We start from the raw sequence: 18203 nt of genomic DNA on the forward strand, positions 1-18203 counted from the left end.
ATTGCTTCCCAGGGAAGTTATTAGGAAAGGCAGGAGCTGCTTCTCGGCTGGCTTTCACTGCTGCTGCAGGTACAGGCTCTGCACATCACTTCTGCCTGTTTGGCAGCGAGAGAGAAGCAGCAGAGGGGCTGTGACGGGGAAGGATGGATGCTTGCTGCCCCAGGGATCTTCCTGTTTGGTTTTGGTGGATTAACCCTAAAATCAGCCGGTTCCAGTTGAGAGGAAGAGCAGAAAGTTTTGAAAAACCGTCTTAACGCAAATCTCCTTTCTCCTTTTCCTTAAAGCTAAGAAGCTGCCTGCCCTAACCGGGGCAGGTGGAGAAAGGTTTCTAAGAACAGGAGACAAAAAAAGTCTGTCAGGAGAGGATTAGCTGGAACAGAGCCTGCCTCCGAGCAAGACAGCGGGCGAGGCCGACCTTGCAAAGCCTGTCTGGGCTATTTTCTAGAGGAAGATTGCAGAGCTGCGTTAGGAGAGGAAATTCAGTTTGCCCTGACGCCTGCTGCCGCTCACACAGCGATGCTGCCCCCCCCCTGCCACCACCTCAGGCCCTGAGCCCCCCCGGCTGCTTGGAGACCCCCTGGTTCCCCCTGAACCCCCCCCACGAGCACAAGCAAGCCATGGGGCTCCTTCTCCTCCTGCCCATGGTGGGAGCGCGGCCCTTGCTCTGCGGCCTACTGGGAAGTGTAGTTCGGAGCCTGCAAGGCCGTTTCAGGGAGGCCTGGGAAGTTTGGGGGACAAAATTAGGATGGTTCCTCAAGCCCCTTTGCTGAGTGCATTATTTAAACGTATCGGTTTTGTGACCCCCCCCAGTGGAACGAGGGTGGGGGCATAGCTGGAAACAGGGACCAGGCCCAGGTGCTCGGTGCTCACGTGCCCAGTGTCTGGGCCTGGTGGCATGGGGCCCACTTGGTTTTCCCTGGGGAGGGTCTCACACCAGCACCTCACATGCAGAAACAGGGCTGAGCACAGCACTGAGAGCCCTGCAGGCCGGCCTCCATGAGGGAGAGAAAGGTTTGGGGCTCACACAGCTCGGAGACGCACAAAAAGCTTCGTGACAAGGAAAGCAAGAACCTCCCAGCCAGCCGTGGGTGCTGGATGTGACCCAAACTCAGCAAATTCCCCACGGTCTGGCAAAAATGAGCCAGTTTTGCACACTTTAGGGTCTAGGGCACATTCTGAACATGAGTAAGGCTGGGTTTGGGGGTGCTTCATCCCAAAGGGCAACTCCGAATTGTCTGCATTTCTTCCCTTTTTCTTTCCTTTTTTTTTTTTTTTTTTTTTTTTTTCCACCAAAGTTTTCTTTCTTTCACTAAGGAGATGTGAGCTGCATCCAGACTGCACCTCCCCATTTTCCTCCTCAAAATAATAATAGCCTCATTTGCTAAAGGCACTATTAGGGTATTAAGTGAAAATGAATTAAGTTTAATTCAATTGTTATTTTAGGAGCTTTGCCTCGTCAGGGTTTTGCAGAGCTTCATTCTTCCACTCGCTGGAGACCGGCTTTAACACGCCCCTGCTGAGTTGTTGCTGCAAGCCACAAACCCATCACGCTGGGAGTTTTACTTAATGCTAAGGGTTGGATTTTATTTTGCTTAATGTCAGAGTCTGCCTGCCACACTGCTGGGGGAGAGGAGGGAGCCACAGACCGGTTAGCTCGAGTCCATCACGATCAGCTTAGAAATGCAAGTGGCTGTCGGGCTGGCCATGGCTTAAGCAAAATTTGAGCACTTTTTTTCACCACATCACTGCCCCCCTGTTCCAGGAAGGCTTTACCACCTCCTGCATTGGGTCTCATCGCCAACTCGGTCTGGATGTTCTCCCTCTGCAGCAGCACGGCCTTGAGGAGAGGGCTGCTGGAAGGAAATTCCTCCTGGAGAGAGCCGTGGGCTCACAGTGGGGACACAGGCTGGGACGTTTGCTGATGGTTTCCAGCAGCAAAAATGCCAACAAACCCCTTGGGGATCACCAGGATCTGCCCTGGTTAGGAGCCGTGCCCAGCTCTACCAGGCCAAAGAGAAAATTTGAGAGAGGAAGGAAGAGAAAAAGTAGGGGCAGAGGGACACGGCCTTCCTTGGGATGCATGTCCATGCCTTTGCAGGCTACTGGATGCCCATAAACCTACGGGCTTGGCTAGGGCATTTGAAGAAAATTCACATTGCTGCACAGAGCAGGGAGATAAGGGAGAATGTGACCCAGCAGGGTGAGGGGCTCACATCCCCCCCAAAGCCATCAAAAGCCCATTTCAGACAAGCCATTGGCTCCCCATAACTTGCAGATTTGAGCCACGACAGCCATAATGTCCATCCAGCATTCCCTCACCAGTTCCTACGGCAGAGGGAGAAGGAAGGACAAGACCTCAAAGATAAACACCCACCCTCGGTGCTGGGACAGTTCGGGGCCAGGAGGAAGCAGCACGGGGAGCAGGGCTCTCTCAGCCCCTAACCTTGCTCAGAGCCAGCGCCTAGGATTTATGGAAGGAAAGCTTGGCAGTGACCTCTGCTCCGCTCCAGCTCTGAGCGTGGACTCGGATGGCATTACAGCGTGATGTACGGCCAGCGGCTCTGCCGGGCAGTCTCTTGTGAGCGATGGCTTGCGATATTTCTGGAGTTTATACCTAGCTCTCCAGCTCGACGGGCTCTCTGGATATGATTTGTGCTGTATGTAGCTCTATAAATATTGAGCTCAGAGCATTATATATGGCGACAGCCCTACAGCACTCCGGGTGATATATCCCCGCGTTTGCAGTTGTAGGCGAATAATTTTAGTTTGAGTGGTGTGGCAATGAGAACAAGGAGGAAGTAAAATAAAAGGGTAATTCAAGACCAAGCGGACAGCAGGGAGCGTGCGTGAGATTCAGCTTATCATTCAAAGCCAAGCCTTTCCCACCAAATCATTCAGGAAATTGATGGCCGGAGTCATTTCCCAAATTAGTTACCTTATCCATGTGTGCTGCTGTCTGCAAAACAAAGAGATGGCATCGAGCCCCCCCGCCCTGGGCTTTTGAGGCAGAAGAGGGGAGGCACAGTATGAGGATGGGGAGGAGCAGGTGCCTCTTCTCCCCCAGTCCCATTTCTCCCTCCAGCCAGGAGATGAGCAAAGGGGCACCAGAGATTTCAGAGGGTCCTCGGGGCCATCCCCCGAGCAGGATGCGTGAATGGCCAAATGCCCATCTCCAGGGGAAAGTGGAGGGCAGATTCACGCCGTGCCCAGCTCCCTGCGATGCTCCGAGGTACGCAGGTGCTGGTGTCCATGCCGGGCTGGCAGGCTCACCCACCTCAGCTCAGACTGGGCAAGTGAATCATTTCCATCCTGGCGTCAGCTCAGCGCTTTCACGGAAAGGGCATTTACGTCCGTGGGTGCTGAGGGCACGGCCAGGTGAATCATTGCTGTCCCTTAGAGAGAAGTCCAAGGCAGAGCCTGTAATTAATCATAAATTGTGAAATAGGTGAGTGAACAAGCTCCCAAAGAATGTGATTACAAGGAGGAGAAGGAAAAGGACGTGATGGACTGAGGCCAGCACGCTCTGTAACAACCACCAGTCTGTACCAGTGCGCTTCCTGGTGCCTCATTCACAGGACCCACACAAGCACCCACCCAGCACCACGCAAGGACAGAGTCTGACCGGAGCACCCAGTGGTGCAGGAAGCAGGAGAGAGCACTTAAAAGGATCCGTTGTGGTTTGCTCTGGTTCTGCAGAGAAATGGAAGGTTAAAGGAGAGTAAGAGCTCTGCAGCACTGTGTCAGGGCAAGGACTGCAGCTATTTGCCACGGCAGCTATTGCAGGCACAAAGGATGCACGAATTGATCCAGTCCCTTCCTCCAGAAAAGATTTAAGCTACATGGGAAAAAAATAGTTCCAGTGGAAACTGCTTCTTTAACCTTGAAAAGACAAAAGGTTCAGTGAGACAAAATCTGGGGCTGAAGTTGCAGTAATTAACATGGCAGAAGCCTTGTAGGGCTGGGATGGAGCAACAGGTTCCCCATGCCTGCACTGCTAGTATTACCCTGAGTGTCTGTAGAAGCCACCCCTTAGCTGGCCCAACTGGCTCCCACTGCCCCTGCACGCTCACCTGGCCCCTAAAATGGCCCTTTTCACCCCAAAATTGAGGAAGGGGCTTTGTGGGGCAACACCGGCAGGGCTACCTGTGGGGGACACAGTAGCAGGTGCTGCAAGCCCCAGCTACCAACGTATAATCACAGGAACCTGCTGGCTCCAAGGCAGCTGTATTTGGTCAAAACTGGGCCAGAGGAGACAAAAAAAAAAAATAAAATAAAAAAATTAGGTGAGGATGACAGACACATACACAGACTCACCTCAAAAGCCTTGCTTTTCTGGAAACCAGGCTGAGAAGAGGAAACAAAGAAGAGAAACTTCACAGCTGGTAGAGCATCCAGGGGATGTTGTTCCCAAATTTCAGCACATCATTTTAGCTCACATTTTGGCCTCTGCCCTCTGGGCACCATTTCACTACTAAATGCACCGTGGAATAAATACCAAGCGATGGCGGAGCACAAATAATCCCTTCTCAGAGAGAATTACTTTTCTGGCGAATTCTGGGGAATAAATGCGGCTTTAAAAAGCAATAACTGGTTAAACAGATACTCGCACACAAGCAGACCCCATTAAAGTCATTTGATACGAGCCAGGGAAAACCACCTCTAAATCACATAATTATTTTAAGAGACGAAGGCGCATTTGTTTAAACTGGTCCCAATCACCTTTGGGGAGGGAGGAGAGAGGGGGCTCGCGTCTGCACCATTAAATGCTTTGATTCCCTGCAGCTCAAAGCCCAGGCTCTTATTTTAACAGCACTAAACATATAAATAGGTGATAATAAAACCCAGGTGATTTCCTCCAGCCTTATTGACTTCCTGCGCCGCGAATAAGAATAAAAAAAATAAATAAACAAGGAAGGGATGAGTTCCTTTTTAAATTATTTTTATTTATCTCTCGGGTTTCTATTTCTCCCTAATGGAAGGAAGGAGCTGCTGGGTGCAGTGCCCCCCCCAAGCAGCAGCCGAGCTCCCTGCAGCCCCTAGAGGGAGCCCGGCCCCCGCGTTTGGCTCCTGTTTGGGGTCCTTAAAATAAAGGGGAATGGTGGGGGGCTCGCTGGGATTAAATATCGGGGCACAAGGGAGGAAGGATGCTGGGCTCAGAGCCGTGCAAGGCAGCACCTGCAGCACCGCCAGGTGATAGCCCCCATCCCTGCCACCCCACCACTTGTAGGGAGGGGAGCTCTGCTCCCCCCATCCCACCAGTTGGGTGCTTTTAGGGATTTTTCTGAGAAGGGGAGTGAGGGCTGGAGCCAAGACCTACCTCCTGTGGTGCTGCTGGCGAGGAGAGAGGAGCTGACTACCTGTTCAGCACCCTAATTTTTGGCAGTGTCTGCAGCCATGCGAGCTCTCAGGATTCACTTTCCTGTGGATAAGGTTGCAGGTGTGGCTCTGCCTCTCTGGCTTTCCCCTGCTGTGCTCGTGGCATAAATACCGGAGCTTGGCACGGCGCACAGCACAACTCTGCTCTGGGGGACGTGTGTCCTGTGGTGTCCAGGGGTTTGGGCTGGGTGGGGACAGCCATGGGTCCACAGACATGTCCCAGGTGATGCACATCACCTCCTGTTTCAGGATAGGGGTTCTCAGCCACAGCTTGGTTCAGACCCACCAAGGCAGCCGATAAGGTCTCAACATTTGCTTTCTGAAAGGCAAACTGGGGCTCTGCAGGCAGCTCCAGGAGGATGGGAGGCAGTGGGGAGCCCCCTCACCTGGGTGGGCTCACATCCCCAGGTCGGGGATGCTGTGCCTGACCACAGCTCGGAGCACAGGAGATCACTCACTGACACTGCCCCCGAGCATGATTCACATCCAGCAGACCTGAGTGCCCAGCCCTGACCATCAGCATCACAAAACAAGTGTCCTTTACCCGAAATCCTAAGGAGGAAGAGTCAGGGCAGCCCTAGGGCCGCACATCAGCATCAGCCTGGGGTCAGCAGGTATCGGCTGCCCAGCAACGCCGCTGCCTCTTGCTGGCAGTGAAAGTCCCTGGGAAATGGAGCTGCTCTCCGTGTTTTCCCCTATCCCGCTCCTTTCCAACTGAAGTTTTAAAAAAAGTAGATATTGATTGATTTTTTGTAATCACTGGTTTGTTATTTTTAGGCTACTGCTGTCTAAGAGACAGACAGCTAACCGCAGCTTCCCCATGACGAGCGCGTTCGCATTCTTTGGAGAAAAGGAGAAAAATCAGTTTTCTCAAGCCTCTCTTGTTCCTGCTCAAAAATCTAGCTCGGGGACACCCCATCTCACTCTCAGCAGTTTGTTTTTACTCCAAAAGCACAAACTCCCAGCCCCGACAGACAGATCTCTTCCTCTCGGCATGAAGCCCCACCGAGCCAAGGGCCCGCGGGTTTGGATAGAAATTCGGCTGGTGCCCCCCACCTTCCTCCAGTTACCACAGCCAGAAATCAGTTTTCAGACTGGGAAAGTGTAGATTTTTTTTTTTTTGTGCCTTTGGGAAAAAAAAAAAAAAAAGATCTCTTTGAATACAGTTTTGAGTTGGACTTAAATGTATGTATAGGCTGATTTTAAAATTACCAACGTAAGAAAATGTTTCTGAGCAATGGACACGAGCAAGGGCAAAGAAACTACGTCCTAATCTTGGGTGAGCACTGTTATATCAAACTAAAAGTTTCCTAACGTAACTAAGGCCAAAAATAACAAACGATAATAGCAGAAGTAACAATAATTATAATAAAACCAGAGTCCCAGCTAGTTTCACAAATAAAAGTTCTGCAGAAACAGAGACAATCTGGAAGATCCGATTCCAGCAGAAGCTTGTTGTGATAATCTGTTGCTTTCCGTACTTTTTTCTTTGCTTACTATCCACTAAAAAATGTTTTCAAAAAATCTAGCTTTCATCCCCAAATCAAGATCCTTTCATTTATAAAATCTCAAACCGGGATATTCCAATAATTTCAAGTCTTACTTCACGAGAGTTTTCTCAAGCAGGCGCTGGTGGAAGCTCGGCGTCGCACAAAGAAATCGGCGTCGCTCCACTGGCATTTTTCTGGCAGAAAGCAAAAAAGATTAATTTAAGGAGTTCCAGCTGTCCCAGTGCACCAGACAGGATTCGCTTTTTCATGTAACCCAAACAACGTTCCACAAAAACAGTTCTGGGTTTTGCCAGTGAACTTGATTTCCCTATGGGACCACGCACCCTACTGTGAGCTCCCATAGCCATCCCACAGAGCTCCAAGCACTGATTTTAAGCCCCACGGGGCACGAGCTAATTACGAGCACATCCGAATTGATAGCAGAAGCAGCAGCAAGATCAGGTTGCTGATGAGGGGTGTTACAAAAATACCTATTCACAGTCCCAACGAGGTTGGGAAAACGATCTCATGCATGGCAGGAGCGGAGTTTCTCTTTACTCTTAATCACAGCAAGTTATATCAGAGATGACGCACACTTGCCTGCTCTTCCTGCCACAGCTGCCAGGTACAGGTGACCCTCGTAGTCATTGCCAGACAGCTTCAGACCAACAAGAAAAACCCACAGGTAGGACAGGAGAGCCCAAGGGAGGCTGCACGCCCCCTCGTACTGTGCCCCTGTTGGTGCTAGCACAGGGGCGCACTCACCACCACGTGCCTGGGGGCACAGCCCCGGACAAAGCCCCCCCTAACCCTCACCCGTGGCCAGTTTCTGGCAAATATGAGACAGCTGATCCTCGTTTGGATGACTCGCCTGCTTAGCTAATTGGTTCGATGGGGGCCAGACCTCTCCTCCCTCATGCCCACAGAGCTGGGACCAAGCCCAGACGACCGCAGCACGTCCAGCTGGGCTTCGTCTCCTCCAGCTCCGCACAGATGTTCGGTATTCCTTTTGCTCCTGCATGGCTAGCATCCCCCCCCATCCCCAAATTTTGCCTTTGGAAGCTCAGCACCTCCGCAGCTGAGCCCACACAACCCATTGCTCTCGGTCACCCACGGCCACCCGGCGATGTCTCTGGGTGCTCCGTGTTGCACCCCAGCTTTCCCCTCCAACAAAAGTTGTCCCTACCTGGCTTTGCACCTCCTCGAGACGGGCAGGCGAACGCTGGAAAAACCTCTTGCACCACCTCTGGTTTCACGTTTGGGCTTTGCTACGTTTTGAGATACGCGGAGGTGGGAAATGCCTTTCAATGCTTCGCAGTGCGTTTGTGGTCCTGTTCCCAAGCAGGCACAATACGAGAAGTGAAATCAGCCTTCAGTGTGGTATGGATGGCCCCAGGATATGTCTGAGGTGATGTCAGTCTACAAAACGTATAATTATATGTCACCGTTTCGTGTCATTGCTTATTGATTTAATTCCATCATATTTCAGGCAACTTTCATTGTCTGGGTACAGTTCATCATGTTAATAACTGGAAGCATGTATGCAGATAGCAAAAAAAAAAACCCTCCTGCGACTAAACCGATTCTAAAAATGAATCCAGGAGAAATATTTGAACAGAAACCCCTTCCAGCAGCAATTGTTCCAAGAACAAGAAAGACCGGACGAGAATTTTTCTGGTTCCAACACTACCTATATTGTCGTTGCGTATCAAGATTTCTTTTTTTCTTTTTTGGTCTTTTTTTAAAACAGGAAAGATTGATAAGAAAAGGAGGAAGTCAACAGTTTTTAGAACAAGGTGTAGCTAAAGATTGTATTTAAACGCATGCCCTCGGGTGTGCATTATCATACGTTCGACTTCGCCGGGAAACATTTTGGAATATGAAATGAATAATGTGGATATTATAAAATGGTTGTCTCGGAATTAAATTGTAAGATATTGATGTGTCATAATAATAAAATAGAAAACACTTTTAATATCAGCGGTGAGCACCGTGATCCCTTCTTTATTTATTTTGTGGTTGGTGTTTTTTTTTTTTCCTGCACAAAAACCTTGGAAAGGAAAGCGAGCAGAGCCCCACGCTGTGAGCCATCCCAGCCCTGCACACGGCGATGCCTCCGCAAGGATTAAGCACTAAGCACGGCATTCTCTTTGCAGCCAAAGTTGGGCACATATTAAATAAGTAGCTTAATCAGCTCTTAAAAATCTGTCTGTGGTACGAAACAGAATTCAAACAAAAGACCTCTGTCAAAGTTATCTTGGAAAAAAAAAAATACAAGCTATGTTATTTATCTTTTTTTTTTTTTTTTGTAAGCAGGTATCTTTTTAAAGACATCCCCAGAAATTTGTGGTCTGTGTATTTTACTTATTTTCCCACGTTTTCTCTTGTTTTTTTTTTGTTTGTTTGTTTTTGGCTTCTTGTCTCTCCACCTCTGCAGATGTTTCTCTGCGTTCACTTGCGTGTTGGACTGAAGGATGGGTAGGAAAAGCCTGAAGCACCATAAATTTGGAACCCAACTCCACAATAATTGATTTTGAAAAAATAATAATAATAATAAAAAATAGCTTATACCTACACTCTCCTAACAATCTCCAGAGGAGCTTTCCCCAAGGACTGAGTTTGGGTCCTGCAGCAGCTGGGGCTGTTTTATTGTGCACCCCACAAGACCAAGGGCAAGAGCTGGGGGCTGGCCGAGTTTGCAGCCCCCTCCTCGCACATCCTCTGCCCAGCAGTTCCCAGCACCGAAGGAAATGCCAGGCTGAAGGCAAGGCCACGTCCCTGGCCATGAGCCTGGGAGCATCCCCTGAGGAAACCAGGGAGAATTTTTCCCCCGGTGGGGTTTTCTTCTGCCTGGCTAGGGACGGTGCCCCGGAATAAAGCTGAGCACAGACAAAAAAATAGTCCCAAAAATAATCCCCTGCCAGGCTGTGTCTAAAACGTTGGAGATTCCTTTATCCTCAGCCCCACTTCTGCACAAAATCCTGGACGCCAACACCGAGGTGAGCGCCGTGGGTCCCGCTCAGGGAATTTCCCCCACGCGTGCAGGAGGCGCACCCAGGGATGGGATCAAACCAGGTGCTGCTCGGAGCCTGAAAACGGCTCCAGGACGAGGAATTAAAATACCCCCTGTTATCGCCAGAGCTTCCCGAGCCGAGGGGACTTGAGCAAAGTCAGAAGGAAATGCTAATGCTATTTTCATCCTAAACAAATAGAGGAGGCTGCAGCGCTCGCTCCGATCTGCTGGCTCCTCTCGGGGAGCTAATAGGCAGGGAAGAGCAAGGCATGAAATGATTTATTCAGTACCCTGGAGATTATTATTTTTTTTTTATTTTCCTTTTCGTTTCCACATAAATTACACAAGCACTTTATAAAATGAATACACGTAAAACACCGTAGAAGTGCATAACTTAAAAAACAAACGAACAAACAAACGAATGCCTTTTAAAATCTCGCTGAAAATAGGATTTCTGATCGCTCGTTTGTGCTAGCTGTTTAAATTGGCAGTGCTGATTTAGATTATAAGTAACCAAAAAATATATACTGTATATATATATATCTATATATTCCTGGCCTTTGCTATAGGAAGTGCTTTGTTTAATTGTGTCTCATTCCCTCGGTTAAAGAAACAACGAAGTCGGGAGTGAAATCGGATCGCTTTTTGCCCTCGCGAACTGCCTCATCAAGGAAAACAGGGAAAACGAAAACACCGGACAGCATTTTGCAAATGATATGGAAATAAACCCATCGAAAGAAACCGCGTTACCCCTGCCAACTGCCACCGAGGTCTTCTTGTTATTAAAACGCAGGCTTGATCGGCGCCGAGTCCGTGGCAGCCGGGGACAGTTTGGGCTCTTCCTGCGATTGAGCTATCACGTTTACCGTCCTCAGGAGTCTGTCAGTTCCTCGGCTTATTCCCCCCTCGCACGAAAAAATTAATGAAAAAGGGGAGGAGACACGGCTAGGTGAGATCCGAAGGGTTCGCATCTGTCGCCAGCAGAAATTGCTGCCGGGAGGAGAAAAATAAAATAATAATAAAAATAAAAATAAAATCAAAAAGCCGGGTTGTTTCCTCCATTTGTTGCATCCCCAAAACGTCTCCAGCGCCAACGGCCCGGCACAACGCCTGGCTGCAGGAACGCGCTTCCCAGGGAGCCTCGTCCTTTTGTCTCCATCAGTCCGAAGGGTGTCTGTGTGTATATATATATGGGATTTATATATACACATAGGGACCTATAGGGGTGCCCCGAGCCCTGCAGAACCCAGAGGAAGTTTTCCCCCCAAGCTGGGCGCTTGCCCGCAGCCGCGTCTGTCAAGGCTCAGCTTTTGTCTGGCAGCGCGTCAGGAAGTTCGTGGTCGGCACCGGAGACTTTGGGAAGAACAAAAGGGTTGGGGGGGAGGCGAGACAACACCGCTGCTCCGGCAGCCCCACGGGCGGGGAGAGTTTTTGGGGTGGTTTTCCCCTCCCGTCAGTCCTCGCCCTTTGCTCCGTGGGACGCACGTGTGGCCGGAGGCGGCGGCGACAAAAGGGGGACGCCGAAGGTGCCGAGCCTTTACTCGCAGGCGGAGGCGACGGTGGTGACGCTGGTGATCTTGGTGGAGTCGTCGGACCAGGGCTGGAGGTTCTGCAGGGCGAAGAGAGAGGAGTTGTGGACGCAGATGGGGTCAGCTTGGATGGGCTGGTTGATGGTTTTTTGGAAGGCCTCCTGCTGCAGCTGCATCAGGATGCGGTTCGCTTGCTGCCGCTCGGCCTCCCGCTCCTCCGCCGTCTGCCTCCTAGGAGAGAGGCAGCCATCAGGGGGGCCGGGGGGAGGGAAAAAATTGGGTCAGGGCTGGGGACACGGCCACAAACCGGTCCCATGGCCCCTACAAGCATTGCTGGTGTCCCCCATGCGCTAGGGGTTGAGGCCATCTTGGTGGCCCCGAGGAAAATTGCTCCCAGCTCAGCAGGCAAAGGCACCGAGCCCAGGGTCACAGCCCCTGCTCCCCTCCTTTTTCTGCCCCAAACACCCAAAAAGGGTCAAGATGGGGCTGCAAAGGTTGCGATTCCCTGCAAGGCAGCAGCCGGGCAGGATGCCCCAGAGAGAACCCCGGGGCAGGGAGTGGGGCCATGGGGATGGGGTCGGGCGAAACGTGGCCAAGTGGCAGTGCCAGGTGGCCAGAGGCAAGTAGCATCCCCCTGGGGCCGTGCCAGCCCCTTCCCCATGCCCCAAGAGCCCTCTCCTCCGCTGGACCCTGGCCAGCTGGCAGAAGATGAAGGCAACGAGACACCCGTGGCGGGTAGGGCAAAACTCACACACGGTGCGAGTGGTAAAATGCAGGATCAACACTTAGGGAAACGCGTTTTCAGCGGCGAGAACAATCAAAGGGCCAGAATACGCCGTCTGGGCAGGGCGGAGGAGGAAATTTTTCAGAACAGGTTGGACACGCGTCTGTCTGGAATGACAGAGGCAGAGCCCAACCCGCCGGGGGGGGATTAGGGGCCAGCGGAGGTCCCAGCCACCTCCGCCAGGGTCCAAGCCCCGGATTGCCTGGGAGGAGGGGATGGGAGAGGAATGGCCTGAATGTGCTTAAATCCACAACGAAAATCCCACCTCCCCTCTCCTCCACGGCGGGTCGGCCCGGAGGCTGCAGCTCGTGGTCACCTTGGCTCTGACCCGGAGCATCCCTGGCACCCTGAGCACCCCCAGCCCACGCTCCCCTGGCAGTTCCAGCAGATCAACGATGAGGGAAAAGGCAGTTTTTTAATTTAGCAGCCCGTGGGGAACAAGATACATCTCGTTTTCTTTCTCCATAGGGATTTTCAGCGGCAGCTCCGTGCGGCACGCGGGAGCGGGGCTGGGGTCCCGGTGAGGGCTGCGTGGGGCCGGGGCTGCAGACGCCAGGCGTGCGCTGGGAGCAGGCAGCTCGGGGTCGGTCCCTGCTCTCATCACGGTGTCAGCATCTCACCGTGTCACACATCCCGGGGAGAGGGGACTCGCAGCAGCGGCTCGGTCCCCGCTGCCATGAATATTTCATGGCTCCCCGCACAATGAAGAGATGCTCCCGGGAGGAGCGAGGGGGAGAGCCCCACGTCCAGGGGGCTGCCAGCACCTGGCCGGGGTGCTCGTGGTTTTCGCCTCAGGCTGGGGTTTGCAGTTCGAATCTGCTCGGTCAGAGGGAGGAATTAAACCTCGATGCCTCTCAAGCGAGCCCCCAAACCTGGGGAGGGGACAACGCAGCCACCCCAATCCCATGGATGCGCCCAGCGAAGGGGCTCCATGCAGAAGCACGACTCTCCCCCCAGCCCACATTTTTTTAAGCACTTCAATCCTTCAAAAGGCTTAAAGCAACTCTATTTTCTTAAATATTCCTGGCTGCCCGCACCCCCTGCTCGCTCCTGCCAGCACCCAGAGCTCACCCAGCCCCGGGGGGCTGCAGGGGGTGTGCTGAAGGCCACGCACCCACACCCTCTGCTGCAACACCCGATGTCCACAGGCACCAAGGAGCAGAGCTTCCACACCTCCGTCCCTCTGGGCCAGTGGGGATTCTCCCTTGTCTCCTGCTACAGCTGAGGTCAGGCTGCAGATTTTCCCTTAGACACAACCAGTCATTTATTTCTCTTCACCCAGCTATTTTTTTTTTTTTGTGTGTGTGTGTGTGTCAGGCACATGAATAGGTTTGTATCCTCTGCTCCTCTGCCAAAGGGGGCCGAACTTAGCCAACAGACGCAAGGAGTATTGACAGACAGAAGGAGAGGCAGCCAAGCCGCATTTGCCTCACTTCCTTAGGAAACCAGGTTAGAAGACACGGCTGACCCTGCTGTGCAGGCCGCGGCAGGATTGTTCCTCCTCCTCCTCCAGGACTTTGCTCCTGGCTCACAAAAATCCCTCCAGCCCGACACTTCCTGGCTCTCGGGGAGCTCCGTGGCTCCCTGGGCTCTTTAGGGAAGGACCCGCTGCAGGGGGGTCACCCACACCCTGGGTTTCAGTTTCCTCATCGCTGCCCCACGCAGCCCCTGGGGAATCCCGTTTGCCCCCCACATTGGAGAAATTGTAGGGACGGCCAGGCTTGAAGCCTGAACTTGCAAAATACCCAAGCTCGGCTTGGATTTCCCTCCGAGGGATTCAACTCTTTGTGCGCAGAGCATCCGGCTGAGAAATGGGGGGGCACGGCCACGCTGCTGGGCCCCCTTTACCCCACCTGGAACCCCCTGCTTTGGCTGTGTGCACCTCATCCCAGCGGCTCACACAGAGGAAAAGCAAAAGGTGCCTCCACCACCGCCTGCCTGCGTCCCAGCACCCAGCACAACAGCACCCCGCGACCTGCCGGGGAGCTGCTGCTCCTCCCCAGCCTTGCAGCCTGCCTGTCCCCACCTGGGACAGGACAAGGGGTGCTCCGGGTGCCTCTCCGGGGACACCCCAGGGGAGCTGCAATGCGGGACAGAAGCTGGGAGCCTCTGCCAGAGCCCGGCCTCCTCCTCCTCTCCTGCCCGTGTTTACTGCCACGTCCAGGAGGAAAAAAAAGCACAAAGAGGTGCAGAAAGCTCCACAAGGATCAAAATTTGAGCTTTACGCAGCTTTTATACAATATCCCGGTAAGCTGAGGTGCAGGATCCAGCTCAGGCTGGCTCTGCCCCAGTCCCATCTAACACAGGAGGGTCCTAAAGGGTCTCAGTGCAGCCGCATACCTGCCCTAAAGCTGCAGCCACCGCTCCCCAGCAGCCCCCCGAGGGCTCCCCGCCGGGCTGGGGTCCCACACAGAGCACCCTGGGGGACACGGCACGTCTCCCCCGCCGTGCACGCACCCAGTGCACACTCACAGCGTGCCTGCTGCCCGTAATATCTCCCATGTGCATGCACACACTTCCACACACACACCCCCCCTTGCACGCACACCCTGAGCGCACACACTCCGAATGCACACCGCGTTCGGCGTGCACACACCCGGCTCGCACACGCACCCACATGCACGGTCACACGGAGGCACACGCGTACCCTGCACGTGCGCACACCCACGGACCCACGGCCTACACACAAACACGCTCACAAAACCTGCACACCAAGCACGCATCCGTACCCACCGGCACCGCGTGCACACACACGGTGCGTGCACACGGGGATTTCCACACCCGTGCGCGCACGAGGACCCCCTGGCCCCTCACCTCCACTTGGTGCGCCGGTTCTGGAACCAGGTCTTCACCTGCGCGTCCGTCATCTTCAGGGCTTTGGCCAGGGCAGCGCGTTCGGCCGAGGCCAGGTACTTCTGGCGGTGGAAGCGCTTCTCCAGCTCGCAGATCTGCAGGCGGGTGAAGGACGTGCGCGGCTTCTTCTTCTTGGGGGGCGTGCGGTTCTGGTAGGGGTGACCTATACGGCGTGTTACAGTGAAGGGTGAGAGGGCCACTGGGGGGGACACGGGAGGAGGGGATGAGAGGTAAAGAAGCAAGCAGCGACACATCAGCAGAGGGGATCCGGCTCCCGGGCGCTGGGCTGGGGGGGTTGGGGACCCCCCCCTGCTGCACGGATCGCGGTCCCGGTACCGAGCACCGCCCGTGCCGCCATCCCGGGCCTTCCCCGGGGCTGGAGAGCCCGGAGCTGGGCTGCGGGCACCCACCGGGCACGGCGGGGGAGGCGGCTCCTTGCTCGGCTTTGTCCCAGGAAAAAGGGTCGGGGCTTGAGGAGGGGGGGACGGGACAAACCCGCAGCCCTAAAGCGCGGAGAAATCCGAAAAACCCCAAGCAAAAAAATGAAAGGGAGAGGGGGGGGCGCTTTGGGAAAGAAACGAAAAAGCGGGGACCAAGAGCGGCAGAGCGGGGGGGCTTGGCGGGGAGGGGGGCACGGCACAGCGGGGTCTGGCCCGGTGCCTCCCGGCCCCCTGGTTCCGCGCCCCGTGTGAACGGGAACCGGGGGAAATTCGTTTCGGCGAGGCGGGCACCGCCGCCGCCCTCGGCCCGATCGTTTCGTAGCCGGGAAATAACTTCCCGGGCTGGAACCGGGACTCGCGTTTCGTTTGGGTTTGCTTTTCTTCTTATCCCACGAAAAAAAAAATAAAAAGTATAATAATTATAATTATCATTCGATAAAACCCGCGGTGGTTGCGAGCGCTGCCGGGCCGGGAAGGGCTGGAGGAAAATAAACCCGGCGGCTCCCGGGGACAATCCGGGGACAATGTCCGTCTGTCCGTCCCCGGCGGAGCCAAGTCGGAACGGATCGAAATGAAACGGGAACTTGCAAAAACGAGGCCCGGGTCGGTCCCGAGGTAAAGGAGCCGGGCCGGGCGCGGCGGGAGCGGGGAAGGCGCTTTCCCCGTTACGATTTCGTTGTTTTGCTTTTTTTTTTTTTTCTCTCCATTTTCGTTATGGGAGCTTTGGCTTTGTTAGCACCGAAAGCCGAGCGCGGGTCCACCTGGAAAAGGCGGCGGCGGCGGCTTCGGAAAGCGGCTCCGAGCAGAGCCCGGCTCGGTTTGGGGTTGCCAAAAATCCGCTGTGGTTGGGGACAAGGCAGAGCCGTAGCGGGACAAGGGGACACACGGGACAGACCGAGATGGGGCTGCCTGCCCGGGAGGGCCAAGGCCGGGGCCGCCGGGCTCCTCCCGGGCCGTGCCGTGCCTCCTCCGCAGCCCCAGTGTTTTTTTTAGGGGAAACTTGCTGCGCCCGGGTGGCGGGGACGCGGGGAGAGGGTGGCCGTACCCGGGGTTTGCGGAGTTTTCCGCCTTTCCCGGGAAATTGAAAAAAAATAATAATTATTATTATAGTAATAGTAATAATAAGGTATTTAGGGGTGCCCGAAATCGCCCGATTTTCCACCCTTTCTTGCTCCTGGCCTGCTCCGGGACCCTCCGCCCCATGGCGGTGCGGGGCGCGCTCACCCGCCCGGGGCCGGCTCCGATTTTCCCCGGCGGGCACCGGCGATTTGGGGGAACGGGAGCAGGGAGGAGAGGGGGGTTCCCGGTGTCCCGACTCACCTGTGAACCTGTCTTTTGTGTACCGCCTGTTGCTCTCCATCCAGGGGAAGGTGAGCCCGGTGAGGCTGTTGACGCCGTTCACCGGCGGCACGGCGGCGGAGAGGGGCTGGTGCACGCCGCCGGTAACGGGCCGGTGGGCCGGGACGCGGATCACCCCCCCGGCCGAGCTCAAGGCGTTGCCGTTCATGCTCACCGCCATGTTCACGTTATAGGAACCGGGCAGGGCCCCCATACTGCACGAGGTGCCGGTGTAAGCTCCGGCCGAGCCGCCGCCGGTCCCGTAGCCGCCGGTGACCGTGTTGTAGGCGCTGCCCACGATGCAGCCCAGGCCGTAATCCGCCGAGTCCTGCAGCCGCGGGTGCGAAACCATGCAGCTGCCCGGCTCCGACGTGTTGAGGATCTGGTCGATGCCGAAGCTGATGGGCTCGGCTTGCCCTTGGTGCAGGTGGTGAGCCCCTAAGTGCTCCATGCCGGCCCCCCCGCAGCCCGGCCACGGCCGCCGTGGGCTCAGCACCGGGCTCGGCTCCGCGCCCACGGCACCGACACGCGGCGGAGCCACGCGTGACCGAGGCGCGCTCACGCCTTTAGGCTCTCAAGCCCATCGCGCCGCAGCCGCGCGCCCCGGGACACCGCGACAGAGCCACCACTCGCGACAGAATCACGCGCGACAGAGCCATGCGAGGTGGGGACACGCGTGCTGCGCACCCCCACGCCGCTCCCGACCGCCTCGCTCAGCCCCGAGCCACGATCGTGGCGAGCTCAGCGGGGTCCCCAACCCCACAACGCCCCCAACCCCCAAATCCCCCCGGCCCTACAAGCTCCCCCCCGGCCCTACAAGCTCCCCCCCGGCCCTACAAGCTCCCCCCCGGCCCTACAAGCTCCCCCCCGGCCACAGCGCTGCCCCCTCGCCACCCCAAGCCCACCGCCACCACCCCGAGCCGGGGCCACCCCTGGCACCCGTGGGGACGCGGCCACCCGACGGCGCGCCCGGCCGGCCCGGGGCCCTTCGGCCGTCGGTGGCGGTGCTGAGCCGGAGCCCCGCGGTGCGGTGCGGAGCGGAGCGCTGCGGAGTGCGAGTGCGAGCGCCCCGCCGTCCTGTTTGCCCATCAATCACGCTACCCCAGGCCTGCTGCTCCCAGGCCCTCACTCTCCATTGGCTGGATGCTGAAAGGAGCCGAGTGAATGACAGCGGAGAGGAGCACACGAGAAAAGGAGTTGCTTCTTCCCCGGCCTCCCCCCGCCTCGGAAAATAATAATAAATTAAAAATAAAAAAATAAAAAAAAATAAAATAATCCACCGCCCGGCTCGGCTTTAGGAAGGCAGAGCGGCTGCGCCGGGTGCGCGCAGGGCAGGGCTTGGATTTTGGGGTGGGCAATGGAGAGGCGAGCAGCCTGTGT

At 55.2% G+C, this 18203-nt stretch overlaps 1 protein-coding gene and 1 long non-coding RNA gene across 5 annotated transcripts; both read right to left on the reverse strand.

Annotated features, from left to right (window-relative positions):
• Positions 1-746: 746 nt before the first annotated feature.
• Positions 747-7652, reverse strand: LOC140002746 (uncharacterized). 3 transcript variants are annotated; one of them, XR_011810092.1, is made up of 4 exons: positions 7467-7652; positions 6980-7060; positions 4315-4344; positions 747-3417 (listed from the first exon to the last, which is right to left on the reverse strand). It is a non-coding gene; the product is annotated as an uncharacterized lncRNA (long non-coding RNA). The 3 variants fall into 3 exon arrangements; XR_011810093.1 differs by lacking the exon at positions 7467-7652 and adding an exon at positions 7358-7403; XR_011810094.1 differs by lacking the exon at positions 7467-7652 and adding an exon at positions 7211-7351.
• A 2514-nt stretch (positions 7653-10166) lies between these two features.
• On the reverse strand, positions 10167-17617 carry TLX1 (T cell leukemia homeobox 1). 2 transcript variants are annotated; one of them, XM_027460411.3, is made up of 3 exons: positions 16806-17617; positions 15007-15244; positions 10167-11639 (listed from the first exon to the last, which is right to left on the reverse strand). In XM_027460411.3, the coding sequence occupies exons 1-3, from the start codon at positions 17272-17274 to the stop codon at positions 11417-11419; spliced, it is 930 nt and encodes a 309-aa protein (XP_027316212.1). In that variant the 5' UTR covers positions 17275-17617; the 3' UTR covers positions 10167-11416. The 2 variants fall into 2 exon arrangements, with proteins under 2 accessions (XP_027316212.1, XP_027316213.1); XM_027460412.3 differs by having other exon boundaries at positions 15007-15208; positions 16806-17613.
• Between the last annotated feature and the right edge of the window lie 586 nt (positions 17618-18203).

Source organism: Anas platyrhynchos, chromosome 6, assembly GCF_047663525.1.
Source record: "Anas platyrhynchos isolate ZD024472 breed Pekin duck chromosome 6, IASCAAS_PekinDuck_T2T, whole genome shotgun sequence".
Taxonomy (NCBI): domain Eukaryota; kingdom Metazoa; phylum Chordata; class Aves; order Anseriformes; family Anatidae; genus Anas; species Anas platyrhynchos.

Coding starts and splice junctions, on each gene's coding strand:
- TLX1 (XM_027460411.3), bottom strand. CDS start 17,274: ATGGAGCACTTAGGGGCTCACCACCTGCACCAAGGGCAAGCCGAGCCC. Junction 15,245..16,805: donor CACAAAAGACAGGTTCACAG/GTGAGTCGGGAC, acceptor TGTCCCCCCCAG/TGGCCCTCTCACCCTTCACT. Junction 11,640..15,006: donor AACCGGCGCACCAAGTGGAG/GTGAGGGGCCAG, acceptor CCTCTCTCCTAG/GAGGCAGACGGCGGAGGAGC.